This window comes from Peromyscus californicus, unplaced genomic scaffold (assembly GCF_007827085.1).
Source record: "Peromyscus californicus insignis strain IS unplaced genomic scaffold, ASM782708v3 Scaffold_8__1_contigs__length_139910024, whole genome shotgun sequence".
NCBI lineage: Eukaryota > Metazoa > Chordata > Mammalia > Rodentia > Cricetidae > Peromyscus > Peromyscus californicus.
The window spans coordinates 52375632-52399960 of NW_026294606.1; the positions used below are offsets into that span (position 1 = coordinate 52375632).

The 24329-nt window shown below is 43.4% G+C and overlaps 1 protein-coding gene across 2 annotated transcripts in view; it reads right to left on the reverse strand.

The window, feature by feature from the left end:
• Positions 1-3589: 3589 nt before the first annotated feature.
• The window catches only part of Larp4b (La ribonucleoprotein 4B), an 87486-nt gene continuing 66746 nt past the window's right edge, over positions 3590-24329 (reverse strand). For both annotated transcript variants that reach the window (XM_052727574.1, XM_052727573.1), the window contains exons 12-18: positions 20962-21068; positions 20392-20643; positions 14220-14265; positions 12057-12221; positions 9616-9743; positions 9412-9520; positions 3590-7403 (exon numbers count right to left, since the gene is read on the reverse strand). In XM_052727574.1, coding sequence (XP_052583534.1) covers positions 7116-7403; positions 9412-9520; positions 9616-9743; positions 12057-12221; positions 14220-14265; positions 20392-20643; positions 20962-21068 — 1095 coding nt within the window. In that variant the 3' untranslated portion in view covers positions 3590-7115. The remainder of the gene's footprint in view (positions 7404-9411; positions 9521-9615; positions 9744-12056; positions 12222-14219; positions 14266-20391; positions 20644-20961; positions 21069-24329) is intronic.

Sequence of the window (24329 nt, forward strand, 5' to 3'; positions counted from 1 at the left end):
GTGCGAGGAAGTTACAGTTTATACTAGAAAACAAGTTCTTAAGCTAATAATCCAAAATCTTAGCTAGGAAAAGGAGCAAGATGAACCCAAAGCAATCAGAAGAGGAAATGAACTAGACTCCCTCCCCACTGCTGATTTCCATGGGGCTACTTGCTTCTTTCTAGACTCTGGCCAAAGCCACATCTTGCTGACTCTTAACAGTTGCCTGTGTGCTGGGCGAGCATGCCAACAGTACCTCATGTTCATGGCACGCCAGCAGAAGGCTATGTGCAAATTCGACTCTGGCATTTCTCTTGATGTGGACGCCAGTGGTCCTTGGGAGCACTGGCCACAGAGCAGGCTTTGTGCAGGAGGGTACTGGGTTCTGCACTGTTTTCAAATTCTACCCCCAGGAAAAGGACTGCCCAATCAATTACTGAAAACACCTCTTCTGTCCCATAGTCATTACTAGGTTGGGTGGGCCCAGAGAGACAGCTGACAACTAAATAGGAGGTCTCCCTGCACACCCTGGGGCAGCGATGGCTAGGGAACTGGGTCTTCCCACCAGTGTAGGCCTCCACAGACCATCCTAGCAGCCCAAACTCTGTTTGGAAGGAACAAGTGTGGGGTGAGTTGGAGGTTATGTGTAGAATGAAGGATAAGCTGAGCTGGCTTTCCCCACCCTCTACTTCTGTCACGTTCCCTCTGCTGTCTGCTGGTTTTCTCAAGACCTCACAGCTCAATCCTTAGAATACAATGTGGTAAACCCAACGCTTCTGTGTCAGGGCACATCGCAGGTCTGAAGAATTACAAATGGACCAAATCCCAAATCACAGTGTAAGACACCCAGTGCTCCAGAACACACCAATCTACTGTAGTCCTTCATCCCCCCCAGATCATTCAAACTGGTCCAACCACAGCAGGCCACAAGATTTCTAGGCCTCTTCAGTGAGCCTGGGATGGAGCCAGAAAACAGATTTTAGTAAGCATTCTTCCCACGGCCAGGCTGAGGACACACTTAAGAAGTACTGCTGAGCTGGCAGTGATGCAAACCTTTAATCCCAGCACTCGGATTAATCCCTGGTCCTGGTCCTGGTGGTCTGCCTGCATGTATACCTGCAGGCCAGAAGAGGGCACCAGTTCTCATTACAGATGGTTGAGAGCCACCATGTGGTTGCTGGGAATTGAACTCGACCTCCGGAAGAACAGTCAGTGCTCTTAACCACTGAGCCAGCTCTCCAGCCCTGGCACACGACTTTCTTTAATCCAGCACTTGGGAGGCACAGGCAGGCAGATCTCTCCGTTCGAGGCCAGCCTGGTCCTGGTCCTTTCAGCATTCAGCACTCACTCACTCTGGCCTAGTGGCATTTTCTTTTCTTCTCTTTTTTGGTCTTTTGAGACATTGTCTCTGACCGAGGTGCTGGCGGCACATGACTTTTTTTTTTTTTTTTTTTAAGATTTAGCTATTTGGGGGCTGGAGAGATGGCTCAGCGGTTAAGAGCACTGACATCTCTTCCAGAGGACCCGGGTTCAGTTCCCAGCACCCACATGGCAGCTCACAACTGTCTGAAACGTCAGTTCTAGGGGATTCAGTACCCTCACTCAGACATGCAGGCAAAATACCAATGTACATTTTAAAAAAATACAAAAAAAAGATTTAGCTACTTATTATAAGCACCAGAGATGGTTGAGAGCCTCCATGTGGTTGCTGGGAGTTGAACTCAGGACCTCTGGAAGAACAGTCAGTGCTCTTAACCACTGAGCCATCTCTCCAGTCCCGGCACACGACTTTCTTTAATCCAGCACTTCGGTGGCAAAGTCAGGCAGATCTCTCAGTTCGAGGCCAGCCTGGTCCTGGTCCTGGTCCTATGAGTTCAAGGCCAACCTGGTCTACAGAGCAAGTTCCAGGGCAGCCAGGGATACAGAGAGAAACCCTGTCTCGAAAAACTTAAAAAAAAAAAAAAAGTACTACTGTGGCCTGAGGACAAGAACCACCATAGTCCATGTTTTACCAGTAGAAGCTCCCACTTTTTTTTTGTTGTTGTTGCGCTCAGGGCCATTTGATAGAACTTCCTAGACTGAACACAGAATACTGTATTTACACAGCACACCCAAGACTCCACCTACAGTTTGTTACTCTGGAGAACCTGGGGGGTCCTTGTCGGGCCCCTCCACCCCAAACATACTAAGGGGACACTTCCTTGGGAGGCCGCAGCTCCCCTAGAGGCTATGCTTCCTCCACCACAGCCAGCCTGCCTTAGTTCAGCCATCTTGACCCCGTGGTCAAGCTGTCCATTCTGGGCACTCATCATTGTTCAACTCCAACAACAGCACTACCCCCCAGGACCCCACTTAGAAGAGCCCCCTCCCACCTGTGGCCTGGCCACCCTCCCCGCTCTGTGAGGGCAGGGCTCAGCTTATTTGGCCAAGCAACCTAGCCATGGACTGTCTGACAGTCACTCTTGAGAGTGAAGATTCTTGAAGCACTGGGAAACCTCTAATCAGTGGGAACCTGGTAGGGGCTTTTCTTCTCTGAGTTTCCTTCCTACAGCTCCCGGCATCTCAGGAAAAGCCCACAGCCTTTAATCTAAGTAAGCTTGTGGCTTACCTGGCTCAGGAACTGCTTGGACCCAGCCAGCTGTCTACAGTGCTACTCTATTGGCTGTTTTCTCCAGTGACTTGTGAAAGGATCTTAAAGTTAAGATATGGAGAAAGCAAGGAAGGAGCTAGTTAATTTCAAACTTCTCTGTGTATGTATGTTAACCAACGTTTGGTCCTTGCCTATCACCGTGAGCCATGCTGATCAACAGAACCACCAGCCAAGCCGAGCAGGCAATCCCCGGTGCTGCAATTATCCCTGCAAATCACTGTGCTTCGTTACAAGGCACAGCAAACCAAGTCTCACACTGTCTCCTCTTAATTTTCTGAGGCCAGTGCTGTGCATGGAGACCACGTAACCAGCAAACACAGAAAGTAGAACAGAGATTCTCAGGGATGGAAAACCCGCCTTCAGGGACACACCTACCTGAACCTGGGATGAGCTGCACAAGAGAAACTCTTGGGAATAATGGAAGACAGGTCATTTACAGGGAATGGTGTCACAGAAAGAGAGACAGGGCCTAGATAGACTCAGGTATATGGAGGTGGTTGGTGGGAGGTAACCAAGAGGCATCACAAATCTGGGGAAATAACTCACTACTGAGAAACACTGGGAGCTCTGTGGTGGTGCATGCTGAATCCCAGAACTCTGAAGGAAGAGCCGAGTTCCAACCAACCTGGTCTACACAACTAGTTTCAGGTCAACACAAAACAAACAAAAAAGATATACTGGAGGGGGCTAGAGAGATGGCTCAGCGGTTACAAGCACTTGTTACTCTTTCAGAAAGAGGACCTGGGTTCTGTTCCTCACACAACAGGCTGTATGTTTCAATCTTACAGTGTGGGTGACCAACTTACATGAGGGGCTGGAAGACTTCAAACCCTGAACTATATCTGGGCCCCTGTTTATCATCCTCATGCAGAGTGATGGGAATAGAGTGAAACAAACAACATCTTGAAAAAAAGATGTATTCTTGAGGAAAATTTTAATTTGAAAGAATCAAAAGAAAAATTGAACAGTGCCTAAATCTTTTATTTTTCATAACCTACATTTTTTTTTCAAATTAGACAGTTTTACACTGAATGACAAAAGGAAACTTAAATTACCGATAGTTTACATGTAAGCTTGATTCCAGTCTTAATGAAAAGTAGGACAGAAACAGAAACCCTCAGGCAAGCTTCCACGTTACACTCCCGTTCTGTGACTCGCAGCTGTTAGCACTCCTGGAATCTTCGATTGTCTGCTGCTTTCCGTATAACAGGCTACAAAGCACACAAACCCACAACTACAGCTCACTGAAGGGGACACAAAGACAGGTATGCACCATCAGTCGCCTGCGGTGACAAACTGGACCAGTTTTTCGATATCAACTGCAGAAACCCTAATACAGCAATGTAAGACTTTTTTTCCTCTTTTTTCCCTCTTTTTCTTTTTTTTTTCTTTTTTTCTTTGCCACCCACCAGTGGCAACCAGTGATGCAATGACAGGAAGGATTCACAGAGACATCAGGACACTGACTACTGAGAGCGGAATCACTTGAAATTCATGTCTGGTGAAATGGGGCCAGATTCCTATTCCATATTTCCATATGATAATTAAGTATCATCACACAATTTTACAAGTTAAAAATATCATTTGTGACTGTGGTATCTCTGATTCTATACCTTGAGATACTGAAAGGAATGAGTAAACTTAAAAAATAGATTATGAAAACCACATATCACGCTTGCTGTATGTGACATAGCAAGAGTCTGCATGCACCCTCCACAGCTTCCTATTGTGATAACTCCATTGTTTTCTGAGTGGAAAACCTCAGTGATCAGGAAGTCTCTGTTTTGACATCACACAGCTATTTGGCATATCACCTTTGCTTCCTGAAAAAGAGTGCTATTAAAAAAAAAATCACATCTGAGCAAGGCTTTAGATCCTGGTGCCAGGCTGTCACTGGCTAAGCAGTGATTACAGTGTCCCGACCTCGTGCACATGCCCAGCTGGCTCTGCATGCGGCCACTGAGCCTACTCCAGCCAGCAGCCAGCAAGCATCTACAGCTGGCTCTGCCACACACGCTTCGTGCTGCAATGCTCAGCCTTGGGGAAAGGACTTCTCATTACAACTCAAGGATCCTCTGTGAGAGCACCCTTGGGGATAAGGGATGCTGATCATAATCTGGCCCCTCTTCCAGGAAAGATGTGATGGGAAAGACCTGAGGCCTCAGGCTCGCCTTTCCAGATAGACGGTATCTGCTAGTGTGGGTTCAAGAGGCTGGTTGTTGTTTCTTCTTCTTCTTCTTTTTTTTTTTTTTTTTTTTTTGTCAGTGATGTGACATCTACAAGGAAATTCATCCTATGTTCCTTTCACAGGCATTTGAAACAGCACTGCATATATTCCTATGTAACTGAATGACAGCTGCTCTGAAGGAAATGGTCACATGCATCAGGCATCTTTGCCTCTGGCAGGATAAATCACTTAGCAAAGTATGATTTTAATTAGTACATTTCTGTTTTTTACTCTCATTGGAAGATCCTGCCAGTCTCTGCTCTCTATACTCTCCTTCAAAACCCTTAAACATCAGATATGATTAGTATGTACTTACATACTTTTTAAGAGTATGAAAACATCCAAAGGCTTTAATAAGACTTCCCATTTCCCTTTTGCAGCAAAGAGGCAAAATCAGTTCAACACACCAGTATAAGGGGAAAAGAAAAACCTTAACACATTAAAATAATACTCAAACCACAACATTTAGTTTATCTACATCCAGCTCAACAGTAACATTTATAATATATCAATAATTTTTATCAGATTCTTCTCTGTAGGGTACCTTTCTCATATGTTCTGATTATTTACACTGTACAGGCAGAGTACACTCCCAAGTGCACAGATTTAACACAGTAGCGACTATTTGCATTTACAGGATTTTTCAACAATTTGAAAAAAGATCAATTGTCGAAGATCTGTAAGGTATGTTACAAAAACCACTGGAGTTCTTGTACAACAGTATGTGTACTCAGCAAAACCACTACCAGGAGATCCGCACGGTGACTGAGTAACCGATCCACTCCCACCAACCCAGGGGCCGGTCTCCGTGAGCTCTAAGCTGTCTTATACAAAAGTTAAGGCAAAGTCATTTTCAAGTTTAAATAAAATTCAAGTCTTTAAATATTGGATGGAAATCATTTTTTCTTTAAAAAAAAAAAAAAAAAAAAACCAAAACGAAAAAACAAAAAAACCAAACCAAAAAAAAAAAAAAAAAACCCAAAACCAAAACAAAGTTCAGTCTTATTAAATAGCATTTTGTGGAATAAGCTGTATGGTTACACTTAGCAGGAACTATTTTAATGTCTGCTGCTTAGAATACTTAAAGAAAAATTTTAGGCATTTTAAAACAAAATAATTTATCTGTAACTTTATTATAAACTTGCTAACTTTACTGCACCCTTGTTCTTCACAAGTGCAGCAGCGCTTCTTAGAAAGAATCAGTGAGACCCTCGTCTTGGAGGTAAAAAGAGCAAGGATTCTGTCCTCCACCAGCCAGAGGGGGGACCACAAACACCACTCTCTCACGGCTAGGTACTTCTAAATCCATGTGCCGAAGCAGAGGTACAGGAAGACATCCACACAGAGCTGGTTAAGACACGACTCTCCAGCAAGGATGCGTGGGGGGACACGGACAGAGCAAGCATTCGAGGCTGGGAGCCAGGCAGCCTGCTCACAGGGACCAAAACGTCATGGTGTAACTTCATGGTATGATGTCAGTGGGCAACAGAGTTTCTATTTCCATCTAGGTTCTATTCACAATGTGCTTTGAATTTATTTTACATAATAGCCACTTGGAACTGGAGTGAGAAGCTGGTTACTTGCTCGCAGGACATCCAAACTCAAAGGTTTCAGGTCTTTCTAGGGTGCTCTTTGCAGGTCCTTCTGCCCACGAGGTCAAAAAGAACTGTATATACATAGGTATCTTTTTTAAAGCTAGAATTTCCTGTCAACTAACGGTTTAGATGAAAACACAGCTCCTGTGCCAGTATGCCAGTGCCCTGACATTGCCAGTCCCTTGCTCTGTGAGGCCAAGGCTGCCCCTGCTTGCGCCATTAGCCCTCATCCATCTGTTGGGGACACCCTACCCATATGCACTTGCAGACCAGTTGTTTAAAAAAAAAAAATGAAGTAGCATAGTTCCCTTAATTTAGAAAAACTCATATATAGCTTGCATTCAGAGCCACGTGGAGGCTTAATAAAAAATATCCATTTGTTAGGATAAATACATTTTCTATCCTGAAAAACAGACTTCTGCATCACCTCCAGTTAAGCACCAACCTAAAATAAGGTTTATATTATATAATTAAATCCTGAAAAATAGATTTTTTTTTTTCAAGAGGGGGAAAATCCGACTCACAGAAGGAAAATAACTTGCAGGCATCCCATGGGCCTCACAGACACTGCAAGCTCCTAACCAGCGGCTCATTCCGTACTGAGTGGGAGAGCTTCATTTGTGGTGAATACAGCTCTTCCAGACCCCTCCCAGGCATCCGGCTTTCACTGAGGAGACTTGGGGGGAGTGTTCTGTTCCCTGTTTAGACGCTTCCCAGCAGCTGGAGGCGAGGGTCGGCGCCCAGGCTGCCTCCTCTGATCTTTGGGGACCCCAGGAGTGGACTTGAGGGCAGGGGGCTCTCTGTATCTCTCCACAGGTTCAGTGAGCTTCTTCTCCTCCTTCCCACAGGCGACAGTGTTTGGCTTTTGTTCTTTTGGGGGTTGCAATGGGGAGGACGGAGGCTCTTTACTTGTTCTCTGACAGATCTCTGCATAACTGGGCTTTCGCAATTCCTGGAAACACAAAATGTGGGATTATGGGTACAAAGTGACAAGAATGAAGTTACGTAAAATAAAACTTTAATTTTAAGTAAAATTCCATCTTCATGGGTATTTTTACTTTTAAAACATTCACAAACTCCAGTAGCAACTTCTGGCATGTCCATGGCAGCTAAAATGACTATCATTAAAGTTCCCGTCACTAGAGCTATGGACAAGCATATAGGATCAAGAATTCTCACTGTGACAGAGCAACTAGTGGTGGTCTGAATGTACCTGGCCCCATAAGCTCACAGGCAGTGGCACTATTAGGAGGTGTGGCCTTGTTGGAGAAAGTGTGCCACTGTAAGGGTGGGCTCTGAGGTCTCCTATGCTCAAGCTTCACCTAGATCAGTTCACTTCCTGTTACCTGCAGATCAAGACGTAGGGCACTCAGCTCCTTCTCCAGCACCATGTCTGCCTGCACGCTGCCATGTCCTGCCATGATAATAATGGACTGAACCTCTGAATTGTAAGCCACCCAATTAAATGTTTTCCTTTTAAGAGTTGCCATGTTCATGGTGTTTCTTCACAGCAATAAAAACCCTAATTCAGACACAACTGTTGGTACATTTCTAGGATTTGATGACTTTGCCAGCTGGTGCTGGAATAAGTCACAGAGTTTGAAATTACTAAAGAAGGACGAAGGGTTACTAAAGAGGAATAATATAACAAGGCTGCTTCCTCGAGGAGAGGAGCCTGAAGCATGAATGGATTTCCTTGACTTATGTTAGATTCTGGCTTTTTATTTGTTTGTCTAGACTCTATAAAGCTAAGTTTCTGTGAAAAGAAAATACATCCATTTTTCTAAGCTAATCATGTTTTTTTGGAAAAATTTGTTTTTTTTTTTTAAAGCTTAAAAAACACAGATGTTTTGGTTAAAAAAAAAAAAAAAAACAAAACATAACAAAAAAACCACTCCCTTCCCTTGCAGTACACTTTTCCTCCCAAGATACTATAGAGCTAACCCCTCTAACATGGCTAACAACATGAAATGGTAACCAAACTCTGCCCAGCATGAAGCCTTTAAGCATTCTCGAGAAATATGGGAGCTTAAGAGGCTCAAGGGGGGAAAAAAAGGTACAAACCCTGCTTCCCTTGATCTAAGACAGGACATCTGCAAGTGCTCTGCTTACATAGGGAATAAACTGCGATGGTGTGGCACAGTGGTCCTGTGAGCCTTCTTCATTTATCTATCTATCTATCTATCTATCTATCTATCTATCTATCTATCTATCTATCTATTTATTGAGATAGTATCTTATGTAGTGCAGGCTAGCCTCAGTATGTGAGTTGCGCTCAACTCCTGATCCTCCTACTTCCACTTCCTAAGTCTAAGATGGAGTCTTACTGTGTAGCCCTAGCTGGTCTGGCACTTACACAGAACTTGTGGAAATTTGATCTTCCTGCTTCTGCCTCCTAAGTCTTGGGATTACAGGTGCGTGCCACCATACCTAATGCAATTTTAACTTAAAGACTTACCTCAACACCAAGCTGAGGAAGATGCAAATCTGTATAAGAGATGCTAGATCATCAAGGACAGAAACTACTAGACTTAAGGACTCACTGTATCACTGTGTGTCCCTGGCTGGCTGCAACTTGCTATGTAAACCAGGGGCCTCAAACCTGCAGGCATTGTCCTGCTCTGTCTCCCAAGCATTGGAACTAAAGGCCTGCGCCACTATACCTAGCAGAAACACTGGAATTTAAACAAGGCAAAAAGAACACTATGTTGTTCTTTTTAGTCATTCTGCTTAATTCTTTTTCATATATACAATACACATAGTAAATGCAGAAATGATCAACCTTGGGACCTTGTTACTATCTGAGAGATAGTAACTGAAATAGAGAGGCTCAGCAATGTGGTATAGAGAAATGAAGGCACACACAAATGAAAACCAATCTATTAGAATGACTAAAAACAGGCTGAGGCAGGACCTATATAGAACGCCTGAGAGCTGTGGAAGGCAGGCAAAGCACTTACTGTTGCTGCTCCATTCACCTGCACTGATTTACATGCAGTTGTAGTAGGGGTAGAAGGGAGTCTGTCCACACTGTGGGTTTCCCTCTGCTTTTCTGCCACCTTGGGATCCCTGTGAAAATGCCATCTGGTTTAAGAATCGTGTGTAATATTACAGGTCATTCCCACTTGTACACGGCCGAGGGCTGGTAGAACACTGATACTTACTCGGGTAAATGGGCTGGGGAAGGGGACCGTTCAAATGCTGCTGCCACAGCACAGGGTGCTGCTGCCACGGAAGGCTCTCTGGGGACCACTACGGGAACGGTGTTTGTGCTTGCATCTGCACTGAGGTTCTGAAATCATTAAAGTAGCAATTTACGAGCGGTCAGATCTTTGCCCAAGAAGTTAAGGGTCTAACCATTAAAACCATGGCAATCTCTAACCCACCTGTAGAGTCTGCTTCCCACCCCCGACTGACTGATGCTGAATGGTGTATCCACCCTCCAAACCAACAGAACCAGTGGTCCTACCAACAAACTGCCAAGTCCCAGCACAAAGCCATAGGAGAAGAAGCCTCCAGCAAACACAACAACATTTTGAGTTGTTATCTGCTGCCCAGCACTCAGCCCTCTTGCTCTCAGCAAATGCACTGTAATTATCTGTAAGCTTGTCTTCTTAAGTGAACAGCTTCCAAACACACCTTACTCATCTGACACGTCAGGGCTCCCCAGGCAGGGATGGAATTACCAAGACAGTACACTATGGTTCACTGGTGTTACTAATACAAAACAAAGACTGACGAATCCACACCCACATAAATTAAGTGCTTGGTGGTAGGTGGAAGACACCCACAGGAGCTCTCACCTGAATCCACAAACCACCCCTGAAGCAGGCCTACAAACCTGCTTTACCCAATTTAACGGGTAAGGTCACTAAGCTAAGACCTGAGTGAATGAGAAATTGCTCCATCAATGACCTGCTCAGTGCAGCTGTAATTCATACAAGTTTACTCATATGTCATTAACCTAGGATGCCATTTTAGAGCTAGTAAATAATTGGTTATAAGTTTAAACATAAAAAGACAAAATTTTCTAACTGCCTCTCTTTTCAAAGTAGGTAAAAGTTCAAAGGTAACAAAGTAGCTGGAAGTGCAGCTTTGGGAGAAGGGCACAGTTTACCCTCTTCTCTGGGGCTAGGGTGAGGTTCTGCTGGCTTGAGAACCAGAGGTACTTAGGATTGCTCACATGAAAGGGACCGAGCTTGCTAAAACACAGGGCAGCCAATGACTTCTTATTTGTAAAAGCATGCTCAGATTCAACTTATGTTCAACTCTGCCTCTATTTGAACAGACACATGTGACACTTTACAGAGAGTCACAAACCCTGTGTCGAGCAAGGAGGGGTTCTAGGGCCTAACGTCCCAAGTCTTCTGTAGCTCTTGCAGATGCAGCAACACTGGTAGCAGCAAAGACTGTGTAACTTGGCCACAGAGCCAGGCCCCGCCTTTCAGAAAGCAGTAATTCTTTCTTCAAGAAAGGCTTTGCACAGAAACTCAAGTACACTCAAAGCAGCAACTGTCTGTGAAACTGAGGAGGGCTGCCAGTGTTATTTACCTATCACTTAAGGGAGACCATAACTTGAAAACAAGACTTCATAACTGCTGAAATGCATAATTCTCTACTGTTTTATAAGGCAATTGGAAATTATTCATGTGGACATTAAGATTTGTAAGTTCTAAGACATCCCAATTCTAACATGTTACCCTTATTAGATAATATGGACTCTTGGAAAGCATAGCTTCCATGGCTAAAAACAGCAGCAATTACCACTTCTCAACAGGAAAAGAACTCAACTTTTGACCTGACCTTAGTCTCAAGATACTGTAGTAGCAAAGTCATCTGCCTTAACTACTGCAGCCACTACCGTGGCTCTACACTTGGCTGTGGAGTGGTGCCCCTCACCTCTGCCCGAGACAGATGTACCATCTGATGTATGGCCACAGCTGACAACTGCAACATAAGAAATGCCTAGAGCCAGGACTACTCTACAAGTCCACCTCACCCCCACCAGGCTGGCACTCAGTCATACTTTAGTAACTGGGCACAAAGTCCTTTTTCTGCATGTCCCAGAGCCTTGAAACACTGCTACTGGCAGGGGGCAAATCCCACTGCCAAGCTGTTAGCTAACTGTATTGCAGGAGCTCTGGGAAGGAATCTCTTTGAACTTGAGTAGCTCAGCTGAGACTAGCAGTGGTGACCACAGCAGTGAACGACCTTGGGGCAGCCTAGCGTTTGCCTGAAATCACCAGACGACAACAAAGTGACTTTAAGCTTCTGGCTACTAACACTATGTAGATTATTTCTGGTGTAATGCAGATTCTTGTATCTCATTCTGTTTCATGAAACAAAAGGGCTTTAACCGTCAACAGCAACAATTAATCTATGCACCTGTACAGCACAGGCGCCACAGCAACCTCAGCAGATGGCAAGAGAAGGGCAACTTGACCTGGCTCCAACACCAAGTGAGCAACACAAATCACCCAAAACCTTAACCCTCTTTCAATTCCTTTCTCCTTTTAATGTGTGTAAAGAACTTGGGCCAGGTCCCTGCACAACATCAGTGCTCAGAAAACATCAGCAAACTTTACAGCTGTAACACATAGCTTACTCTTTCTTTTGAAGATCCTATGATCAAGCTGGAAAGCCTGTTTTCAAACAAGTCCTCTGCCTTCAAATTGCCTGCAGCTCCAGGTAATGGGGGGAAGTTGGACAGCCCCAGTTCGAAACTTGGTGATGGAGGCTTTGGTGGTGTTGGAGACTGAGTCTGACTGCTCTGCAACACAATGACACACCAGAAGGTCACACAAGTGTGGATGGACAAGGGTAGCACAAAAGTATGGCAAAGAATCTTCCAGCTGTCACATCTGTCTGAAAAGTCTATAAATGTTGCACGAGTGATTTCTAGTGTTCACTTAACTTGAAATTTAGACCAATAGGATAAATTGCAGAGTTCAAATGCAAGCAGTGGGCCAACGAGAGGATTCAAAGATGCCTCCTGCTAAGTTTAATCCCCGGGGACCCACATGGTAGAAAGAAAAAAATACACTCCCATAAATTGTCCTTTGACCCTCATATATGCACCAAGCATGTGCACATGCACATGCACGCGCGCACGCGCGCACGCACGCACGCACGCACACACACGTAATATTAAAAAATTCAAATGTAAGCAAGTTAAAGGATGAAATGTATCTAAGGTGACAAATTCAGGCTGTACTGGAAATTTTTTAGCTGAAGTTTACCTGGTTATGTGCCCTCACAACTGCTCTCTTAGTAGCCTTCTTGGTAATCAGATCAAATGTGATCTTACAGAGCTTGTTCAAAGTAACCCTTACTTCATTTAATAATGGTGGCCAAATGCAAAAGTAGTTGGTGCCCAAATGCAAAAGCAGTAACTAGAAAGTCAGATAAGCCACAGAGAAGCCAAAGAGTGCTTCCTGTTGAGAAAAAGGTGATTATTCTCAACTGTCCCAAGGTACAAACTAAGCCTTTGCTCACAGGGCCACAAAGGGAGACAAACTTAGGCTCGTCTGGCTGCTACACCTTGCACTTCTGAAGCTACAAACTCTGTGTGTGGCAAGATGCCTTCTATTACCCAAGGTTTTAGCATCCACTCTGAGTCTTAGATGTTTCCCAGTGGATGGGAGAAGAAGTCCTGCTTATAATCCCACTATAGTTCTCCACACTGCAGCCACATGTAGACTGTACTAAGTATAAAAGTGAATCCTACCTGTAACTATTTACAGCACCATAAACCAGCTGGTCATCAGTATTTCTAAAAACTACACAATCCTTTCTTCTTTAGGCCAAAAATATCAGTTATTACCTTAAGGATATCACATTAAAGTTTTTTTGCAATGTTCCTTGTAGATGTAACCAACCTTCTTATTAAATAAGAAACACAGAACCAATGCAAAGAAGAAAGCCAAGAGGTCAGAGCTAAGAGTTAAAACCTTACCCTTCCTCCTGTGGTGGTCCTACCTCTCCAAACCAGAGCTACCCCTGTGTTAAAGTCTTTATATAGAGTTCCTGTTCTGCCTTCTCATTGGTTGTAAACCCAACCACATGACCGCCTCATCACGGCCTGTCTGTATAGGCCTCCAGGTTTTCCATGATTGGTATTGAGATTAAAGGCATGTATATCCAATAATGGCTGTATCCCTGAAAACACAGAGACTTACCTAGCTCTGCCTATTAAGAGCTGGGATTACAAGCGTACGCCACCACTGCCCTGCTTTCCTATGGCTTGCTAATAGCTCTGACCGGGCAACTTTATTTATTAACATACAATAACATTTTAATACAAATAAAATATCACCATAGTTCCTCCTCAGATCTTATCCTTAATCCATGTAGTTAACTCTGATGTTTGCTTACTATTAGATTTAAATGTCTTGTAAAAATAAGCATTTGGGGCTAGAGAGATGATTTGGTGAACAAAGTTGCTTGCTCTGCAAATATAAGGACCTGAATTCATATCCCTAGCACTCAGGTAAAAGATAAACACAGCAATGTGTCTGGAACTGCAGCATTGATGGGTGGAGACAGAATGATCTAGGGAGCTCACTGGCAGCCAGACTACTTCAAGCAGTGGGCTTCCAGTGCAGTAAGAGACTGTCTCAAGACAATAAGGTAGACACTGATGAGATACCTGAAGTCTCTTTCTGGCTCTTGCGTATCCAAGTGTACGAGTTCATGTGAGTGCGTACACACACACACACACACACACACACACACACACACACACACACACACCACTTTATGTACTCACTGTAAACTTCTCTTCTCTTTTCTTCCGATAGCCAAAGGAATTTTTCCTAGGAGTAGAAAGGAAAAAGACCATTATTTTTTTTCCTTACTTGGAAAATTTGCCAAGCTTATGTTTTCTCATATATTCAAAGCAGTATGCATCAATTCAGTCAGTCGTTAATATTTTTAATCTTCCTGAAGAAACTGATTCTAAAAGTCAACTTTAAAAAAAGACAATCAAGCCGGGCGGTGGTGGCGCACGCCTTTAATCCCAGCACTCGGGAGGCAGAGCCAGGCGGATCTCTGTGAGTTCGAGGCCAGCCTGGGCTACCAAGTGAGTTCCAGGAGAGGCGCAAAGCTACACAGAGAAACCCTGTCTCGAAAAACCAAAAAAAAAAAAAAAAAAAAGACAATCAAAACCCAGGCATCATAGCACATGCCTGCAGTTCTAATACTGGGGTTGCTGAGGCAGAAAGATGATGAGCTTAAGGTCAGCCTGCATCAGATCATATAACAAGACAGTCTTACTGTATTAAACAAAAGTATAAACAACAAAATCCAAATGTTGACAGTAAATCATCAAGTTAGATATCCAGACAGATAACAGAAAAATCATTATTATAACAACTTATCTACTGGCTACTTAGAATTTTTAAGATTTGAATGTTTAACTGTCCCTTGAGCTGGAATGATAAGATATATATATATATATATATATATATATATATATATATATATATATATATATATATATATATGTATATAATATATATATATATATATACAAAATCTGATATCAAACTATATAGGTGAGCAATTTAAAACATTAGTAAGAAACCATGATTATACCTTACTGCAAAAGCCACATAAGAACCTCTAAATCCTGAAAGTGCCCTAAAACCCAGGCTTGCCTTCCTTATCAACAGCAAGCAGCCAGACACTGGGCAGCAAGGCTGGGAGTCTGTACCCTGCAGCAGTACAGTGAGCCACAGAATCCGTATTTACAGTTTCCTGGATGGGTTTATGTGGTTTAACAAGCCACACATGAATCTCAAATGGCAATTTCATTTTCATTTGTTTATCCCTTCTATCATTTTAACTGCACAGACTCCCCAAAGGCTATGCATTATATAAACTTAAAAGGAATTTAGATATTATTAATTTCTTTATTTATAGAAAATAAAAAGATGCTTTTGTCTGAAGTGTTCCTGTTAGAATAAGAGGTCTGAGGGAGGCTCTAAAGACCCTCTGGCTAGCCTCTAGGATACAAACCTTTTTGGTTCTAGAGTGGATCCAGACTGTCTCGAGCAGAAAACTGACTCTCCTGAAGGAAACAGAGTCTGGCTTTCTGCTGAGCTAGCCTAGTCGGGGCTAAATCCCTGAGCACAGATGAGGTATTATGCCATAAAGGTGGGCATGAACAGTCACCTTCAACCTGTTGGAACAGGGCCCTCAGTCCCATCATGACCAGGCCTCTGGGCACTTGGATGAGAGGTGACAAGTTCTGGTATGGCATGGGCACTGTGAACATCTGTGCTACAGTTGCTGCCTTAAGACAACAGGCAGGCTCCACAGTGGGCTAGCTTCACTACAGGTGTCTGTGCACCAACACCATCTAACAACAGCGGCTCCCTGTTAGTGGAGCCCAAAAAATGCATGGCTGTCCTTAGAGCACCTCAATAGACCACTAGGAGCTCCAAGTGCAGTAACCCCATGGAATGACAGGACGTCCTGGAACATGCTCTCAGTGTCCATCCCTTGAAAGTGACTGCAGAGAGAAGACACAGCCAAAGGACTGCTGCTTACAGTGTGTAGTTTGTTGTAGCAGAGACACAGGCAGAGGCACGGTCCCAGCACCATGTAGTTTTACACTTGGGATACTGGGAGCTCACAGGTTTTGGATCCCACATGGGCATGCTTCTGCTCTGTATCTAAGACAGATCCCCAGCTGGCATTTGGAGTTTTTCACTTTATTGACTTTGGCATGCACAAGGGTAGCAGAAACATGACTGAAGCCTTGAAGGCTCTATAGCAACCTCTTAGTGCTCCAGACCAACAGAAAAAGTTGATGAGTAACATACTCTCAAGGAAAAACAATAGAAGAGGAAATGCGAACTCTGTGGAAGATCAGGTCCTTCAGGAAGGAGGAACTAGATCACCCCTCCTGCTTCTGCATAGGCTCTCTGGACCCAGGGCATATGATGGAGAGAGAAGGAAACTACTCACTAATCCTGCTTTCATCAATCCATGGTTCAAAAACCAGGACTGAAAGCTATACTCACTCATAAGTGAGGTGTGCAAGTCCTTACTTAGGTCACAGATTAAGTGGAAACCTGATCCCTTTGTTGAGAAGAGTGAGAATCTCCATTAGTACAAAGCCTGGTCTCTGGTGAGCACATAACCCTGTTCCAGTGGCTACCTGGAAGCTCACTCAAATACTGTTGGGAGATTGACAGTAACTGTCACCAAAGAGGCAGAACATACTGGTTAGCAAGATACTATCTAGTCTCAGCCCTACCTTTTTATTTCATTTTTTTTTTCCTTTTCTTTTTTTAGGTGGCTGGGATTCTGCAAACTCTGACAGGAGGCTTTGTTAAGCTTTTATTAAAAAGGGCTGGAAAGACACAGGAATTTACTCTTCAGTTTACACTCTCTTTACACTGTGCCTGTTGAACCCAGGAGATCTGCGGTCCAGGCTCCCTTCTCTCAAGATTTTAGCCTTAGAACCCCAAACATGACCACTGGGTTTGTGGCTGCCACCTGATGTCACTAGCTCTGTGTTATTCAAGGCTCCCTGAGTTCTCAGTCTTCATTAACCGATTTGGTATAAAAATGGCTGGTGTAGCTTTTGTCCTTGATGGCTCCCAGGCCGGTGTTAGCTCTACCAAGCCATGGTGCCTGTGGCCAGTCTCACAACCTACCACAGCTCCACAGATGTTGGCGCCATCGCTGAAAACAGGAATTTTTTCAAATTCTTCAATTGCACTAACTCTCCAACTGCACTAAAAGTAAAGAGACTCTCCCTCCTCTTCCACTGTTGTCCTTCATGGCTACTAACTTTCACAAGTGGCAGCCCCAGCCACACATTTCCACAATACTGAAATGAATTATCCAGTGGCTTACACATGTTTAAGTGAAAAGAAGAGTCACATGTTTTTCTCTTTAAAAATCTAGAAATGATTAAGTTGAGTGAGAAGACATGTCAGAGGCAGAGAGAAGCTGAACACCTATCACACCATCAGCCAGTGAATACGTAGATGACAAGAGAGCCAGCTGACCTTCCTGTTGGTAGAGAGGATGTTCCAGGGACCCCCACAGAAGACCAAACCAGCCACAGTATTCCTAGAGACCAAGTACAATGGCTATCAGGTTCCCTCTTTTTAACCCTGTGAGGGTTAAGAGAGGCAAGGGATTTGTAGATGCTGACAGCGGTTGGCACATGACATTCAGGAAAGAAGTATTTTGTTACACCAAAGCACAAGTGAAGTAGCGGGCACTGCGGCAGAGGCTGCAGGGAGCTACTCAGAAGACCCAGTGATTTCCCTAAGTCAAACAGTTTCTCACTGAAAGAAGACACAATCTAGGACTTAACAACTGCAGAGAAGTCAATGCCTAGCTTTAATGGACTGGCTGACTCTCTACCAGGACTAATAGTCACCAGCTGGTGACTATTATGACAAGGTTACTGAATGTTTTAAAAGAGCATACTGAAAATGTGTTACTCAAGGAAAAGATTCTTTCAGATTATTATTATTATTATTATCCCTCCCCCACCCCTCCCCCCGGAGCTGAGGACCAGATTATTATTTGATGCCAATGCATCTGGCCATTCAAGAGCTCTGACGGAAATACATAACAAGATTAATAGCATGTTCACAAAACCTAACACAATATGCATTCTGCAGTCATGGGTCAAAAATTAATTTCAACTTTTAGGTCCTACTGTTTAAGAAATATACTTCATAGGGACTGGAGAGATAGTCATAAAATGCCTGCTGCTCAAGCATGAAAATCTGAGTTAGAGCCTCAGAATTCACCTTTTTAAAAGCTAGGCACTGGGACTGAGATGCTTAGTTTGTAAACTGCCTGTCATGCGAGCATGAGGACCTGAGCTTGGATCTCTAGGGCACAGAAAAGCTAGGTGCCATGGCTGCATCTATAACCACAGTATGCACAGGGAACAACAGGCATAGATCCCTGGAGCTCACTGGCCAGCAAAATCTGCCTAATTGTCAACTCCAGGTTCAGTGAGAGACCCCATTTCAAAAAATGGGGTGGAAAGTAATAGAAGATGGCTGGCAGTGTCTCTGGCCTCGACACATGCATCATCCAAACATGTATGTCTGTACACACATAAGAACATTAAAGAAACATCATAGACTCTCAAAAATAAAACTGCCAAGTGGGCATGCTTACAATCCCAGTGTTGAGGTATTCAGGAAAGGGGAACCCTGGAGTCAACCAGCCTAATTGGTGAGCTCCAGTTCCATAAGAGACACTGTCCCCAAAATGAAGGTGCATGGGACTTGAGAACAAGACCCAAAGTTGATAAACATGATACATGTAGGCTGTTTACCCCACACACAAATAGGAAACTACATTTCATAGACAACAGTGATCCTTCTGAAAGACAAAGTCAACTGACCGCCTTCTGGAAAGGACCCACACTCCAGGTGCTGCTAAATCGCCTGTGATCAATGGGAAGAGGTCAAGCCAGCAACAGTTACAGGAGTTTGGGCTTCAGTGAGCCTCAAGAGCTTTCTGACTGTGACTTCATTCACCCTTCAATGGCTGAGAAGCTGTTTCATACAGTAGATCAGTGAAAAGATGGTTTCTTGAGACAGATCTACTGCTGACCCAGGTCTTGCCAGTGGTGTGGATGGACAACAAAAGGTTGAAACTTTAACTGGGTGATTAGGCAGCAGCAGGGGGTGAGAGCTCTGACTCCCAATATAAAAGTTCTGTGAGTAAACTAAACAGCAGCATATGCTTTGTAAAACAAAGAAAAAAGACACTAGTGTCTTATTCTTGGGCACTGCACACCCATCCCAACCTTTAGCACCCCAAGTCACTCACTTTGCTGTGATACCTGCTTTATTGTGGTGGTCTAGACCCAAACCTGCCATATCTTGGGGATGTGCCTTTGTTCTGTATATGCCAAGAAAGAGGAATCAACATTTTGAGTTTCAATGAGTCACTAATCATGCTGTATATTGATGTATGGAAAACTGAGGACTTCCCCTGCCTCCACTTAAATTTTTCAAGGTAGGTTAAAAGAAAAAAACCTGGATAGGCTGAGGTTCTTGCTCAGCGTTTGTCAGAGGAAGATCCTGACAGGCTTTATCACATTAGCAACTGGCCCAGTCAACACTGGGTAGGGTGCAAACTCTGAGACCTACCTATGTCTTCTAATCTCACCTCTGTAGAGGAGGTATAAACGGCTGAAGACAAGACAGTGAGCAAGAAAGAAGAAACTGTACTAGAGGTCACAGGGAGAAGAAATGGAAGTACAGTAGTTTACATTCACAGTGTATGGGAAGAACCCCAGGGAATGACTAGAAACACCAAGACTCTAAGAACTACTTGCCTAAGGACGGAAATACTGTGACCAAAGGCACTGGCTCACAATAGCAGCTTTGGTTTATAAGTAAGTTTAGCAGAAATGGAATTTCAATGCTGGTTTGTCAGCCTGTTGACAGCACAATCGCACTTCATTTGATTTTTGTGGAGCACTAGGCATTGATCCAGGACCTTGTTTACTAGGCATGCACTCTACAGCTGACGTACATGCTCAGCCCTCCTTACTACCAGCTGTAAAGAAGCAAGAACAGGAACCTTGGGGAACACACCTTGGAGGCCACCTCTATCAAGACCAGTGACCTAGAGGGCCAGGGCTAACTCCAAGGTGAGACTGTAGTAAGGTCGAGCAGAGGTTAGACACTGGACAGCTCTTACATGCCAGCTGTAGTGTTATGAAAGAAAATGTCATGCTTTTAAGAAAACAAAACACAAAGACAAAAACAAAGTCTCTGCTCTAAAACCAACAACATTCCTGAGGAATTAAGGGAAACCTTTGATGTTTACAGCTTGACTTTTCTGAAATGAATTAGAAAACATCTAAATTAAAATGCAAAATATTAGTAATTCATGATAGGTACATAATATCTGCTTGACAAAATATGCATGTGACTTACCTTCCTCTCCCTAAACCAGGAGAGGATTCAAGACTACTTGGCTCCACGCGCCCAGTTCCAATCTCTCTCTTGGCATAAGCTGAAGGGTTCTGTATTCGTGTTCTAGTTTGCCCTGCTTGCCTCGTCTGTGGGCTCCGGACGCCATTAATTAATCGATCTGCAGTGAAGTTAAATATTGAAGGACTTTCTAGCAGCCCGGGCCCTCTCTCTGTACTAGGAATCGCATGGCGCAGATGAGACTTACTAGGATTCCTGCAAATGAGATGTTTGTATACGCTGAGTTATAACACAATCAAGGAGTATAGAATGAGCATGCTAATGTGAACTATGTGTCAAGATCTGCTTCCTACTTAATGAACACATGGTAAAAGTTGGCCCAAAAGCCTTCTCTGAAGAGAATCTCTTCCTTACTCCTGGCAGCCAGCTTTGGGGTTTAGTCTTTATACAGATTACAGTTTCAAATTTCATCTCTGATGAGCATTCTTAGTGGTTACACAGATCTCTCATTACAGATAACCTGGGACAGTGAAAATGAAGCTCGTGAGCATCGGAAGCACCATTGGAACTTGCCTGCTTCTAGGAGGATACTGTCTGAGTGATGTCAGAGGAGACGCTGCAGGTTTGAAGGTCGGAGATGTAAACCCATTTATAAATCCAGTACTTGGAAATGGAGTTACCTGGATTCATTAACAGAAAACAAGTATGTAAAACATGAGACATGAGACAATTCAATTGGATTTACAATTGTATTTTGGGTAAACCAGATAATGTCTTCCTCTTGCCAGAGGTGTGAACTCCATGTTATACTTAAAAATAACTGCAGGGTAAGGGAAAACTTATTACTAAAGATTATTTCTAAAGGTAATGTCTACTGAGCATTCAAGCCATAGCTAGTGCTAAGAACTTTCTCCCTATCATTTTAGCTAATCCTCGAGAACACCAAGAGGACAGAACCTTGCCCCAGATGGCATGGGAATCCTGAATATAGGCACTGCCTGATGACACCTAAACTAAGTTACTACTACTAGTATAACTACCTTCAGTCTGGAAAGAAGTAGGTGATCCTTTATTCTGAATAACCTTAACAAAATTCAAAGTGCCCAATTTTAGGAATTCTCACATACTTACTGCTCTTAACCATGCCTATGTCACCCTCACAGCCTTTGGCAGAGATTCCTCTCCTCTCCTCTCCTCTCCTCTCCTCTCTCTCTCTCTCTCTCTCTCTCTCTCTCTCTCTCTCTCTCTCTCTCGGGTTTACTTTCATACAAGACTTGCTGTAAACAGCATCCTATTTTTAGACTACAAAAATTTTCCCAAGTACTTTAAAGTGATACAGAACATATAAATATAAAGTTTAGAAGAAAATTAGAACAGGCCATAATGACCTTAAAATATGAGCTAAATTTAAATGTACTTTTTAAAAAGTTTAAAAGCTTAAGTGTAGGATTTTAATTACCACTCAATGCTTTTTAAAATCTTGATACAACTCAGTGAGGAGGGCCCAGTGGTCCCAATGCATAGATTTCACCACTGGATTTTAACACTTGATGCCAGAGGGATCCTCCTGAGAGCTGTCCTCTGTTCTCTGACCTATGCACACCTCTGACCTGTCCTGGCATGTGTGCAGTTTGCACATGTGTACATACACACACTTCAAAAAAAAAAAAAATCAGTGTTTCCAGGCGATAGTGTTGAACGCTTTTAATCCCAGCACTTGGGAGCCAGAGGCACATAGATCTATGAGTTTGAGACCAGCCTGCTCTACATGTTGAAACAATTATTTAAAAAGATGGCCCAGGGGTAAACACACTTGCTACACAAGCCTGGTGACCGGAGTTCGATCCCTGGAACCCACATAAAGGTGGAAAGGGAGAACCTATCCACATTCTTGCTGTTGCATATGGGCACAAAATAATAATAACAATAATAATTACAAGATGGAAGGGTGAGACCACTAACTTTCTGGCCTCTGGAGCATATGGTTTCAAATATTCTCTAAATAAATGACATTACTTTCAAGGCACTTAGTTGCCTGGGGCCTTCCAGTCCCTACCTTGAATTTGTACTAAACTGAATAGTGAGTACAGGTTCCTACACAGCTGAACAAATGGAAAGGGACAGGGAGGGAGAACCCAAGCAGTTCTCTTCAGCATTAACTGGAAGCTCTAATTTCAAGTGGGTATTAGAGTCGGCATTCCATTCCCTGACTGCAAAGTGAAGCGACAAAAGAAAAACACTGAAAAGATCCTTGATAAACTCCACAGTTCACAAAAATTACACTGCTTAAAAAATCTTTCCCAGGGGCTGGAGAGATAGCTCAGAGGTTAAGAGCAAGGACAGCTCTTCTAGAGGTCCTGAGTTCATTTCCCAGCAACCACATGGTGGCTTACAACCATCTATAATGAGATCTGGTGCCCTCCTCTGGTGTGAAGGCATGAATGCAGGCAGAACACTGTATACATCTTTAAAAAAAAAAACTTTCCCAATTACAAGACAGGCAGGGGATTAAAATTTCAAATATTTGAAGAAATCTAACATTAAAGCCAACCTCAAACCATCCAGCTAATAAATGGGCTAATGAACTGGACACTCAGTTCTGAGAGGAGATACAGATGGCCAGTAAAAGCTTAAGACCACCTAGCAGCCTCAGCCACAGGGAAACGCAAAAACTGGGCTTCTCTTTGTCCCTGGTCAGAAGGGCTACCACCAAGACAAGTGCTGTGAGGACAGGAGGAAAGAGGAGCTCTAATTAACTGCTAGTGGAAAGACAGATGGAAACCAGCCTGGAGGTCTCTCAAAAAAACTAAAAACAGAAGTATCACAAGATCCAGCTTATCACTCTTGGATATTACACATCCATGTTTATTGTTGCTCTATTCATAACAGCCAGGAAACGGAACTATCCTATTAAATGAAGCAAGCCAAACTTGGAAAGCTAAAAACTCTGTTTTCTTTAATATTTGGAATCTACATTTGGGGGTGCAGTAGTAGGTAGGTGCAGGGAAAAGAGACAATGAAACTAGAAGGGAGCTCATGAGAGGAGGAAGGGCTTTAAGAGGGAAAAGGAGTCTTAACATGCCAACACAAAGCAGGTGAGACGATCTGAGGGAAGGAAGAGAACCAGCCAGAGGGCAGAAAGAGGTGGTGATGGTCATGGTGGTGCAGTGGAGAAAAGAGATTAATGAGAACAAAGTATAATAATATACATGCACCAAAATGCAATATAAAACCCATTACACCTTTTTGGCTAACTTAAAAATTAATGCAAAAAATACAACACACTAGAAAAGTCACTTAATTCAAATCAAAGCTTTGGAAACTTTAAATCTGATAAAATCAGCCAGGTGGTGGTTGCCCACACCTTTAATCCCAGCAGAGGCAGGTGGACCTCTGAGTTTAAGGCCAGCCTGGTCTACAGAGTAAGTGCCAAGACAGCCAAGGCTACACAGAGAAATCCTGTCTCAAAAAAACAAACAAACAAAAGTGGCAAGACCAAAAGATTAGTTTAAGTTTGTAATTGTATGTAATGCATATCTCAGAAAAGGGCCTGGATGGGAGGGCCTGAATGTAAACAACAGGCAGTGGCTGACCTAGGATTCTAAAAGAGGCATCTAGACAAGGAGTGACGAGGGTGACAGAGTGACCCACTGCAGCTTCGTGTGGGGAAGAGCACTACCAGGAGGAGGTTCATGGACAGAGTCTAGAGATCTCTTCTGATGCTTCTGGGAAGAAGAACACTACAGCCGAGAGTCTGTGCTCATAGAAAGTACACTATTTTTAAAAGCATAATTCCTTCCCATTAGAATTCACTCAAAGTGACAGGTGTCTCTTTTCCTTCTTCTATCAGCTTGTATACCTTGCAACATAAAGGGCTTCACTGTGCATTCTCATCCATGTACACATTGTACTCAGTCATATCCACCTTACCTTCCTTCACC